Source organism: Cervus canadensis, chromosome 22, assembly GCF_019320065.1.
Source record: "Cervus canadensis isolate Bull #8, Minnesota chromosome 22, ASM1932006v1, whole genome shotgun sequence".
Lineage (NCBI taxonomy): Eukaryota > Metazoa > Chordata > Mammalia > Artiodactyla > Cervidae > Cervus > Cervus canadensis.
The window spans coordinates 23,167,266-23,180,459 of NC_057407.1; the positions used below are offsets into that span (position 1 = coordinate 23,167,266).

Here is a 13,194-nt window from a genome sequence, read left to right on the forward strand (position 1 = left end):
GCCCCCGAGGGTCTCACTTCAGAATTTATATTCAAATCTCCAGCGATGTGCCTGCTTTCTGCAAACACCAGACAGATGTAATAACTGGAAAGTCAACTACCAAAAGCTATTCATCCATATGGGTAACTACTCAGTTGAGCAAAATGATGGGACCATGACCCCAATATGTCAGACATTATGACAAAGGTTATCTAAGCTGTGCCTACCAAATACTGAGGACTGTGCTGGAGAGACAGGCTCCTTGCTAGAGGTGAAGATATTTGACTCAAACAGTTAAGACTTGGAGTATCATCATTTCATAAACAAAATCAATGATAATATAATTCATATGCATTTGGAGTAATTTTGTTTTAAAACAGGAAAGCCCTAACTTATACAATGAAAGAGCATTGGCATGTCCAAAGAAACATAACAAATGTTTTACAAATTAAAACATTTTACAAACATTTAAACAAATATTTAAATGTCATTATTTATTGTGAAGGCATTTTGGGGAACTCCTTCCATCTCTCCCTCCACCCTCCCTCCCTCTTTCCCATCTTTTCTTCCTTATTTTAAAAATAAATATCCTGCTCCCAAAATAGAAAAGTCATTCTTTGTAGCTCCTGCATTTTTACTATCCATTGTTTGTGGATTTCCCTTGGTAAGTTCATGGCACCTCTAGCACTGTTTCCTATCATCCTTTTCCAAGTATCACGAAGCCACAGTGTTCAGGAGACCATGAAATAAGGACAGAAGGAGGAGGAGGACTTCATGTTTCTCCTCCTGACCAGCAGGCTCATACAATGGGAAGCACAGGAGGGCTCATTAGTCCTCATCTGTAGGAACTCACACTCCACTGACAGCCCTGAGAAAGCAGCTCTCAATTCTGTCATCAACTGATGTACGTGTAAAAATTAAAACGCTCCTAAGACAAATACTGCTATAAAAAGTCAGTGCTGGTATATAATTGGCACTTAATATTCACTGGTTAAATGAATGCTGAAAAGAGCAGAGTTAAATAAGTGAAGTATACACAGAATTTTTTTTAATAAGGTAAAGAAAATTATACCACCCAGACATGATAATCATTAACATTTTGATATAAAACCTTTGTCTTTTTTCTTATATGTATGTATATTTGAAAAAAAGAAAAGCACACTAAATAGACAACTTTTACTTATCAATATATCTTCCTTTAGGTATTTAAAGGTATTTATATCAAAAAAATTTCAGTTAAATTTTAATGGATACATTGTTTCAACACATTAATATTCCAGCTGTTGCTAGAATGCTCTATAACCTTACTGCTAGTTATTTATTTCTGACTTGCAATTACGAAAAAAAAAACATTTTTATGAATACCCAAGTGGTACACTTCCTTTAAAAAAAAAATTATTTGCTTAGTAAAAATTCCTGGAAATTTCATCACTGAGTTACACTGCATGAATATTTTTCAGGCTTATAATATTTTGCCTGAGATTTTGAACCAATGTGTATTCCCAATAGCAGTATATGCCCATCACCCAGCATCCTTCAAAATTAAGTATTATCACTGACAATTCAAAAAAAACAGAGCTTGGTTATTTAATAGGTAAAATGCTGTCTCATTTTTGTTTTACTTTCTACTGCTTATTGCTGCTGAGCTGAACTTCTAAAATCCCCATCTGCCACATGTATTCAGCTTCTCTACACTTTTTGTTCATATCCTTTGGCCCATCTGGAAGGCACTTTGAAAGCAAACAGTCATCATCTGTATAAAAGAGAACAGGGTCTGTCCCCGCCCTTTAATCCTTCCCCCTCCTTTACCTCATCTTCTTACTGCTGACCTAAGACTAATAAGTGAACATTAATGCCAAAGAATCCATTCCCACCTAGAGAAGAAAGACCTGTCTCTTCCTCCACAGTGAGAACACAATCACTGCTGGACCGCTCGCCCTCTGCTGTCCTTCCCCTCACTCCTCAGCACCCAGAGTCCACAGATGCTGGTGGGATGAGGAAGCTGCAGGAGCTCTGAGAGGTATGGAAATGGAATTTGTGCAAGAAGCACCCCTAAGAACCCCCTCCAATAACAGCTTTCAGTTAGAAAGAAGATTAGAGATCTGTCAAAACCAATTTCAGTATCCATCACTTCCCCTAATCTGCTTCTCAAGAGGCATGGAAACTGCTGCTGCAAGACGCTGGCACACACATGCTGAAATGCCCACTGAGCAGGAAGCTTCTCATGAAACATGACAACTGGGCATGGAGGAGGTTGTTGGCGTGAGGAGCAGAGGACCACCTTGCGACAGAGCTGGGCACTAATCCTTTGGAAACACTTCTGTTTCAGGGAAATTAGCTAGGCACAGAATGAGTACTTGGACTCTGAAAAGTCACAGAAATGTGGGGGTTTCCAAGCCAACAGAATAAAGAACCCAAAGCTCAACACTCAAGATTCAATTAGAGACCTGGGCTAGCATTTATAAAATCCATCTAGCAACACCAACACCCCTCAAAGTAAGCATCTTCACTGTGAATGATAGAGAAGAAGGAACTGTCTTTCCCTGCATGGCTGGGATGAACTGCACAAGCTTCAGGACAACTGAATCTAAGCTGATTTGCCTTGAAGGGTCCACTCCTCTCTGGCATGAAAATCAACAGGCACTTTTCTTCCCTTTGGTGTGAATGTTTTTAACAAAAGCCTATTCATTCTATTTGATATTTTTTACTCATAAACCTAATGCCACAAAACACTGATTAGGCGTACCCTACCTTACAGGCACTGCAGCATAAAGAGACAGGTAAGTACAGGATCAGGGGCCAGCAATCACCAAGCTGCTACAGTCCCTCTGTTCCTAAATGTCACCTGCCAGTATGGTAGACGTTTGGCTGAGACTGAAATGAAAAAAAAAAAAAATCTCCCTTGTATCCTCTGCACCTGGATACTTAGGGAGCTGACCAAGCACCAGCCTTTATGGAAAGCAATCAAATCCAGCAATCAAGTTAACTGCCACTGGCAGTCAGGCAGACTGGGAGGGGTTTAATTCCCAGCTCTATGCTGGTAAGTTGTATGACAATGAGCAAGTTACTTATCCTCTCCTGGAGCAAATAAGTTATTAGCAAATGCAGTCAAACAAGACTATTTGAATAGCATCTGGGATATGAAAAGGATTATTATAACATTTCCTCAACTTAAAAATAAATACTAACTGCCCATCAGCAGAAGGATGGATAAAGATGATGTGGTATACATACACAATGGAATACTACTCAGCCATGAGAAGAAGGAAATAATAACATTTGCAGCAGCCTAGATAGACCTAGAGATTATTATATTAAGTCAGGGAGAGACAAACATTGTATGATATCACTTACATGAGGAATCTAAACAAAAGTACAAATGAACTTATTTACTAAAGAGAAAGAGAATCACAGACATAGAAAACAAGCATACCATTACCAAAGGGGAAGGGGACAGGAAAGATAAATTAGGTGTATGTTTTGAACAGATACATGATACTTCATATAAAATAAATTAAACAAGGATTTACCGTATGGCACAGGAAACGATATTCAATATCTATAATGGATAAGAATTGGAAAATAAAGAATGTATATACATGTATACATATTTGTATACATGTAGCAATGTAGGAGCAATGACCAAATCACTCTACTATATACCAGAAACTAACACAATATTACATATCAACTTTGTATCAATAAAGGAATAAACATTCAAACTCAAGCTACCCCTTGGAGGTTCAATGTGAAGATTAAATAAAACTTGTAAAACGTTCATCATGATACCTGGTCAAGAGTAAGTGCTCAATACCAGTAGCTATTATTTTTAATTAATGAAAAGTTTCAGAATTTAAAAAGAACTATATATAGGCTGATTCTAGTCCTGAATTTACTATCACCCACTCTACTACTTAACTTTATTTCAACTTTCATTTGAGAATCTGGCATTTGTGAGCAAATGCTGAGGATGTCACACAGGTCACTTAAAACTATGGTATCAGTTGTTAAAGTCAAAATCACATTTTAAATGAAATAAGAAAAACAAACAAACAAAAGAACTGGTATGGAAACCTACCATATGCTGAGACGGCGACAGTAAAAGTGGCCAGCTCCCAATGAGAAGAGGCGGATAACACCCCTCCATGCATTGTATCAAACCCAGCCATCATCACGATGGCGCCATAACCTTAAACTCAGCCCTAGACAAACATTATCATGGTGGTTTCTCAACCCAATATTGTGAAGACACTCATAAGCCAGAAAGTTCTTTTAAGAGGGCAGGGGATACACATTCTGTCTACTAGTTACTGCCAAACTGTGCTCTAAAATGGCTGCACTAAAGAGTTTTGCATAAGGAATATGAATTTTTACTCTTGAATCATCCACAAGATGCAAGGAGAGAGACACTAATATATCACCATTTTATAGATGATAAAAAAAAAAGCACAGTGAAGTCATAAAACTTATTTTGTTTATATGAACAGGAAGTAGTAATACTATAAAGCAGTATTAAGTTGCCTACATGTGAATGCATCTGAGTGTGAGTATTTGTGTCCTTTAGGTCAAGTGGAGAGAAAACAGAACAAGTTTCTGTGGTCAACAAGAAGTAGTGAACGCATGGATTCTTTATGTACAAGAAAATGTATGCCGCATGAGCCACAGAAGCTTCTAGGCTAGTGGTTCTCAACCTCGGCTACATATTAGGATCTGTGGAGACCTCTGAAAGATCCCCATGTCCAAGAAACAGCCTCATCTGTTATAACAGACTCTAAAGGGAGGTGGAACCCAGACATCAGTATTTCTTCAAACTCTCTGGGTGATTCCAGCATGCACCCAAGTTTCAGAAACACTTGAGCATGAAGGTATTTTTTTAATGTATCTACTATTAAATTTGGAACAACCTAAACATCCAATATCCCCCATAATATCTGGGTTATTATGCAGGTATGTAAAATAGTAACTGGTAATACTGGAAGCATATAGAAATCTTGATGATATAACATCAGGTGAAATGGTCAGGTTGACTTTGCCTCCAGCAGGTAATCAAAAGTAGAATATTGTCTTTCCATGGGTCCTGCATGACTTCGGACTTTCAAGCTAAATTCTCTAGCCATCTGCCAATTCTACAAGTCAGTGATAATGCTTCCAAAAAGTTCTTCTGGTGTTATTTTTTTATAAAATGAGATATTTATCAAATTTCCCATGAACTATTACTCTAAGAGGGTAAAAATACTCATGAGAATAAACACAGGAAAAGAAAATGGGAAAATAAATACTACTATGGCATGTCACCATAAAACATGACATCCGAATAACAGCACTGAAGAGAACTTACTTAATAAATTTTAATCAAGCACAGCAGGCAAATGCTTTGGTATTAACTATTGCAGGCAAACATCATCAATGGAAGCTAAAATTGGTAAGCAAAAGTACAATGACAAACCGAATATGTGCATCATCTCAAAGTGTCTCCCAATAAGACAAGCATTACTTACAAAGGGAAAAATAGTAACTTTACAGCAGAGAAACCTGGCAGATAGTACCTTAAAAAAAGTGGTCAAAACTAGCATCACTGGTACCAAGACATGCTAATATCACGTACGATACTTCCTGACAAGATGTACTGAAAAGAACATAGCATGACTTCAGTGGTCTTTCAGTCAAAAAAGCATACCCCAGTCAAATCATGCAAGAATATCAGACAAATCTAAATTGAGGGACACTCAAATAAATGATCAGTTCTGTTCAACTATGTCAAAGTCATGAAATAAAAAGACAGGAACCATCACAGATTAGAGTCATAGACAAAAAGAAGACATGAAAACCAAATGCAATGTGAGATCCTGGAAAAGATCCAGGACCAGGAAATGAAGACATTAATGGGAAAGTTGTGAATTATGAATAAGGTCTGTGGCTGAGTTAATGACATTGTGTCAATGTTAATTTCCTGGTTATGATGATCGTACAATAATTTTTTTAAGATATCAGCCTTAGGGAAAACTGGCAGAAGGGTACCTGGGGACTCTCTGTACTAATTCTATAACTTTTTATAATTTTAGATAATTTCAAAAGAAAGTTTTCAAGTATTAGTGAAGTTAAATTATTTAAAAATAAACATTAATATGAGTGTTGATATATTCTTCCCTCCCCCATTCAACCATCATGTGTGTATTTTGGGGATTAAAAAATGGAGTCAGGAAGATTTAGGAAGATTACCAAGACCCTCTGGGTAGAGGAGGTGAACTTAGTCTTGAACCAGGGCAGTTTAATTCTTAATCCCTCCCTGGTGGGCATATAGAGAAATATAAGGACGCAGGCAGGGTGTCTGCCTACAACGGGAGTTCCAGTGGGTGGAACTCACTCCTTGGTGTTTTCTACCACCAGCTTTTGTGACTCCAGGGAGAGCCACTGCCACCTTCTGCCTCCCCGAAATACCCTCCAAGATCAGCAGAAATAACTAACCAGAGACACGGCCTGATAATATTCCAGCTGCAAGCGAGATATTATTGAAGTTTGGCACCAATGGCCAAGATAACTATCTCTGAAAACAGAACACTACACTCTACCCAGAAGGTATCCCCTTCCTCTTTCCCCTATATTACCTCTGAGCAAAGTCTGAGGAGGTAGGAGTTGGTTCTTTGGGACACGAGTCCACCTTCTCCCCAGGATTGGCAGCTTCCTCAATAATGCTATCTTTCCTTCTACTCCCTCCGTTACTCCCCAAAAGAGAAATGTAAGCCTTTAAAAACTGAGACTGACTTACGGGCAAGTAATTATGGAGTAGTCAAAATATCCCTGGGTTTTGAATCAAAGGTATGGACACAAATGCCCAAGCATTGAGCCCACTACAGTATAAATTTATGATCATGAATCAATGATCTGTAAAAATGGAGACAAACTTTTTAATTGCACATAATTTTAGGGAGGATAAAGTGAACAGGTGTGCCCGAAAGCATGCAGTAAAATAGTAAAACCCTGTTATAAAGTGGTTATTAAAATTACCAAGAATAACAACAGTATCTACCTAAGCAAGATAATTCTGCCATTTCCACTCCCAAACTACAACCACAGCATCCTAGCATTTAATGGTACTTATCCCATATGGAAGTAAATCTGTCTTGCCTTCTGCCTGAACTTGGAGCCTGGGGCCACCAGTCTTCATGTGTGGTCAGTATTAAGCACCATCTGTCCTGAGTTAATGTAACTCCTCCTCAGTTTCAGCAATGAATACAGGCTGCACTGGTGAAAGCATAAACAGATACAATACAAAGAAAGACTTTTCCCTTCTGTTTATTACTTCAGAGGGTGGCATTCACCTCCTAGCTGTTTACTCATCTAAATTGTGTGATAAAATGCCTTTTGAACACTTTTTACAGGCAATTAGATGCAATCAGTTCTCTTCTTGCTTAATTCTCCTCAGCAAACAAGATACTAAAAAACCAATAAGAAGCTGGGCTTCATTTCAAATCTTTTTTTTTTTTCCTGCTGCACATATATTCCCTGAAGCCACTCTACTCCTTCCTCCTTAAAAAGCCCTAACAATAGCTATACTCTTTATCTCTGGTGGAGGTCACTTTTCTCATTGCTCATCAGTGTGAGAATATGAGATGGACAGGAAGCTATTTGTGGTGGACATTTGGGTTTTAGTCTCCTCCAGATCCTTCTGGTACCACCATCTAAGTTTTCTTCTGGGGAACCCCCTCCTTCCCCTACTCTCAGTTTATAAGGCTTGAATAGGTTGGGCAGCTCCCATCCCATTACAAAGAAGCTGGGACTGGCCAATCGGCCTAGCCCATCATCTTGACCAGAGTTCACAGGTGGGCATATGCTCCCACCTAAGTACAAGGAAAGACAATCATGTGATTTTTGTGGGAAGGAGTGGAAAAAGAGAGCTTCCTTTCCCTCAGGGTACTGTGTATAACAAAATGTAAGGCTTTTGTGTATCACTCACTTTAAGTTAGGTTTCCGTTCATTGCAACCCAGAGTGATGTGATTTCAAGAAAGCAGGTAAACACTGAACATTTCCCTTTGTGAACTAAGATGCTGCCAGCATGGGTCCACAGTTTTTAAGGGGACAGGGATGGTTGCCCAGGATCAGCCACAACAATCTTAGCCACCTTCCCTTGCAGTCATGGGAGGGATCATTTACAAATCAACCTGCAGGTGTCAAGAGCCATCTGCAACAAGGGAATGGAGATTTTCTGTGTAGAGCTAGCACATAGTACACACGGCCCCCAAATAACCAGTTCAGTCTCATTTTCTACCTTCTGCTTCCCACGTCTCTGACACGTCAGGCACAAAGACCATCTTTCCCTTCCCTAGATCACAGCACACGGCTTCAGGCTGCCACACTAACACACTTGGGCCTGTCCTCTTCTAATAGAGAAGAACAAATCTGACTCCGTATTACATCTATTTCTTGAATGTTAACCTTTGTACACTATTGCTTTTGCTTCAAGTTAAGAATGTTACCAATAGCCTGAAATACAGGGTAGCCCATTCTCAAGGCTCTCACTTTAAAGTTAAGAGTATAACACTTCTCCATTCATGTAGAAAAGTGACAGAACTGAGAATAACATTTGTCTTACCGGAGGTTTACAGGAATATGGTGACCAGACCTACCTGTACAGCTACAAAAACAAGGGATTGCTATACCAAGAAGTTTGCAACTAACCTTGCCTTTAAAAATGCTTTGCTGAAACCCTTCAGGGGGTTCGGGGTTTGGGCAGCACCAGTCACCTGTCTCCTTGCAAGGCCCTGCAATAAACCTTTTTCTGTTCCAAACTCTGACATTTGGGTTTGTCTGGCCTCACTGTGTGTCAAGCACATGAACTTCTGTTCAGTAACACTCTAAGATCCAGCGCAGAGACTTCCTCTTTGAGGTTTCCCACAACCTTCCCAGGCAACATCTGTGGTCCTAATCATGGATTCCCACAGTAGGGACACGTTGCAGCAGCAGGTACAGGGGGGACCACGTGATTTACATTGATGCACATGTCTTCAGCCTTTATCCGTCTATGTACGCAGGTTCTGGCTTTGTCAACCTGACTTCCTATGTCTACCTTAAACCCTCCCTATCCCCCATTTGAGGTCTCTGGTCTGAAAACACGGAAGAGTTTGCATTATTTATCCAGGAGACTAATTTAAGCCTTTATGAAGCTGAACTGAGAGAAGGTGGCGGGGGGGGGGACGGGGGGTAGAGAAGGAGAAACTGAAGAGATGTGTGGAGGAGGGTGCCAGGGAAAAGAGTGTTTTTTGAGGAATTCCTAGGGAAGTTTAGAAGAGAAAGATAAAGGGCAACTAACTGCATGAGGGAAGCAGATGAGTGAGGAAACTAGTTTTTTTTTAAGGACTGTTTTCAAGTATCTTTCCACGATGTTTGAGAAAAGCAAGGAAAGAATGGGTGGTTTTTTGAAACCATCTTCAGTTGTCAAAAGATATTTCTTTGATGACAACACCTCTCCTAAACACATGGGTCTCTGCAGGCTCACGCACACACCCTCACACATACACATTCAGAGAGAATTGTACACACTACATTTCAGATCCACTTCTCTCCTTATATTGTAATTTCACAAAAATCAGGGAGCACTTCTTAGACTGTTACAACATAGCTCTTAGTGCTCAGCACAGAGCATCTCCATACACACTCTTTTTATGGTAGTATTTTGTCTGCCCCTCACCACAGTACTCTGAGCAGAAGGATTTTATGCATGAAGGAACAAGGACTGTTCCCTTAAAAAGAATAAGGACCTGGAAAAAAGAGCCAATAAACAGTGAAAACTAACAAGGACAAATGTGACTCTGTATTGAATCTATTCTCTTAGCTTTAACTTTTGTGCTCCATTGCAAATATTTAGTCATGCTTTTGTAGAATGTTGCCTATAGCCTGAAATATATGGGGTAGCCCATTCTTAAGGCTCCAATCTTTGAAATATAATACATCCATTCATACAGAGATAAAAAGTTACAGAACCGAGTATAACTTTTGTCTCGTTGGAGGTTTACAGGAATGTGATGACCAGACCTACTTGGACAGCTACAAGGAACAAAGGATTTTGGCACCAAGAAGTTTGTAACAGCCAACCATATCTCTTCCCTTTTTTGTATAAAAGAAGCCTAAATTCAAACTTGGTTAAGATGGTGCTTTGGGATACCAGTCCACCATTTCCTTGGTCTGCTAGCTTTTCTAATGAAGTCACTATTCCCCGCCCCCAACAACTCGATTTATTGTCCTGTGGTGCAGCATGCAGGAAGACTTTGGATTAGGTAATACACCTACAGTTCAACATCAACTTTCTAGTAAATCATATTGTGATCTACAAATATTCTAGAACCTAGGCAGAACTAAATACCAACATGTGAACCATGACTGAGTCTCCAGACAAGACTTTCTCGGGCACCACATTTCGGCAATCTTTCATAGGTTAACCATGGACATAGCTAACAGTTGTTTTCTTTCTTTCTCTCTTTCAGAATAGAACTTTGTACCAATTTTCAAATTAGGGTAGGTTTTCTTTCTTTGTTTCTTCCTTCAGGCAGCAAGACTGCAAGAACTAATAGTAGTCCCAAAGCCTGACATAATTCCTGGCACAAAGCATGTGTTCAATAGACTGGATAATTCCAATGTGAACTTAAGTTCCAGTGTGTTCTATGCAAGAAGTCTCCACTCTTCTAAGGGTTTTCCCCAGAAACATTTCCCTAGATGACTTTTCTCCCCATTCTCAGAAGCCATGGCAAAAAGTGAAACAGGAGAAAGAGCCACGAGCTTCCTCAGTGCAAAGATGCAAGATGACAAAGTGAGTTGTGACACTACATGAAGAGAACCAGGGCTCATCTGGGGACTGGCTGTCATTTTCATATGGATTCCGGCCAACCCTTAATAAAAGTCAGAGCTGCAGCTGACCATCACTGGTGTGTCTTCTTTCAAAACACACTCAGACTGAAGACCAAGGAAGCGTGGTTGGGTTTCAGAGAGCTTCAGTCACACAGGGACAGTCATTCCACATCATTCAGTTGGGTCCTTCCCTGCACAAGAAGTGGCCAGTGGGCTGGCCTGCCTCCCACCTCCCTTTTTCAGACCACCATCCAAAGCCAGACTACCCGGCCTACCTATCCACCTATAGTGTCCTGGAGCTGACACCCTAAGTGTGCATGGAGCAGATCCAGAACCCTCAGGGTTTCTGCCTAATTCCCTTCCACCGTAACACATGCCATACCAACCAGATCCAACAGGGCAGCCCAACATACAAATCAGAGTGGCACAACTGTGATCGACAGGACAGAATATGATTTCTATAGTGACAGTGACTTAAAAAATGAAAGCAACTGAAATACTTCAATTTACCTTAAGCATCATTCAGGGGTCTCCAGAGAAGCAGAATCAGTAAAGCATCTTATAAGCCTGTATCTATCTATAGAGAGAGATGTATTTTAAGGAAATTGGCTCATACAATTGTGGAGGCTGGCAAGTCTAAAATACTTTGGGCTGGCTGACAATTCGGGTAAGAGTCATTGCTGTCTTGAGTCTGAAATCTGTAGGGCAAGCCAGCAGCCTGAGTGCTTGGGTGGGGTTCCTATGTGGCACCCTGGAGGCAGAAAGTTTTCTTTCTCATGGGAACTCAATTCTTTCTCTTAAGCCCTTCAAATAATTGGATAAGGCCCAGGCACATGATACAGGCCACTGGCTCAGATGGTAAAGAATCCACCTGCAATGCAGGAGATCCAGGTTCAATCCCTGTGTCAGGAAGATCCCCTGGAGAAGGGGATGGTAACCCACTCCAGTATTATTGCCTGGAGAATACCCTGGATAGATAAGCCAAGCAGGCTATAGTCCATGGGGTTGCAAAGAGTCAGACATGACTGAGTGACTAACACATACACACACACACAATATACAGAGTAATCTGCTTTACTTAAAGTCAAGTGATAGTAAACCTCAACCACATCTAAAAAATATCTTCGGGGCACCATCTAGACTAACTAGTCTTTGACCAAACAACTAGGCACCATAACCTAGCAGAACTGAAACAATAAAGTTAATCACTACATCTTAATTCAACATGTATAATTTAGTGGCTTTTCATTTACTTTGGGACTATGGGGAACCTTCCACTTTTTAAGTGTTTGGAGTATATCATAAAATTCACACATTTAAAATATATAAATCAATGATGTTTAGTAAGTTTATCAAGTCGTGTGACTATACCATAATCCAGCTTTATAAGGTGGTCATCATTCCATTAAGATCACTCATCTATGGGGGTCCTTTTGAAAATCTGCTAACTCTAGCCCTAAAAAACAGGTTCTACAGGTTGTTTATACCCAACATCCAAGAACTTACCACTCACTGGAAATATTTTTAATAATGACTGGCATATATGCACACTTTGGGGTAGAATTCCAAGGGTCAAATATTCCCATTAGCTTAGCTTTAGTTGGAGGCCTCTCATGTAAATAATCTCCAGTCTGTTCCTCTCATTCCTATTCTTTGACCATTACAGTGTCTAAAACCCCATGACCTGGAAGAACAGATGCTTCTTAGTTTTAAAACTGCATCCTCCTTCCGACACATCTCTCTGGCTCTAAACATGTCTGTTGTGCAACTATTCTCCATCTCCAAGCCAGAAGAAAACTTCTAAATTGCAAATTAGCCACCTTCAGAGCCCAAGCTCCAGGAGATAGTGAAGGACAGAGAAGCCTGGCGTGCTATAGTTCATGGCGTCACAAGTGGTCAGACATGACTTGCAACAACAAAAGAGCCCTTCCAAGGTTTGCCTCATCATATCTGGTATCAAATCCAGAGGTTGCTCCTAAGATCAATAATTCATATCCAGCCATCTCTGCCATGGCAGTTGGCTGCTTTTCCGGCTCTGGCCGCCCTGCCTGGTACGTCTCACTTTATGAGCCCGAACTGCTCACCCTCCCTGCTCTTCATCTGACTGACACTGTGGAAGCACGTGACGCTTAGGCGGGGTTAGGTAGGTGCAGCTTCCCTCTGTCCTAGATATTTAGCATGTTTCTCTTATTAAACGCACCACGTCATAGTATAACACCAAGCTTCCATCTCTCTCTACCCAACTGCATTGCTCCTTGGAAGATGCAGGCAGCCAGCCAGCCAACCAGCAGTTACTAATCTAGCAAACAGAGAGTCAGGCTAAAAGCTTAATCACAGCAACTATATTCTTTGCAGGTCTGAATGTCTGTGGCCAT

The 13,194-nt window shown here is 40.4% G+C and overlaps 1 protein-coding gene across 1 annotated transcript in view; it reads right to left on the reverse strand.

Moving 5' to 3' along the window:
* Window positions 1–540: 540 nt before the first annotated feature.
* LOC122424375 overlaps window positions 541–13,194 on the reverse strand; it is a 73,279-nt gene continuing 60,625 nt past the window's right edge. Inside the window, exon 5 of the mRNA XM_043442126.1 lies at window positions 541–2,853. Coding sequence (XP_043298061.1) covers window positions 2,814–2,853 — 40 coding nt within the window. The 3' untranslated portion in view covers window positions 541–2,813. The remainder of the gene's footprint in view (window positions 2,854–13,194) is intronic.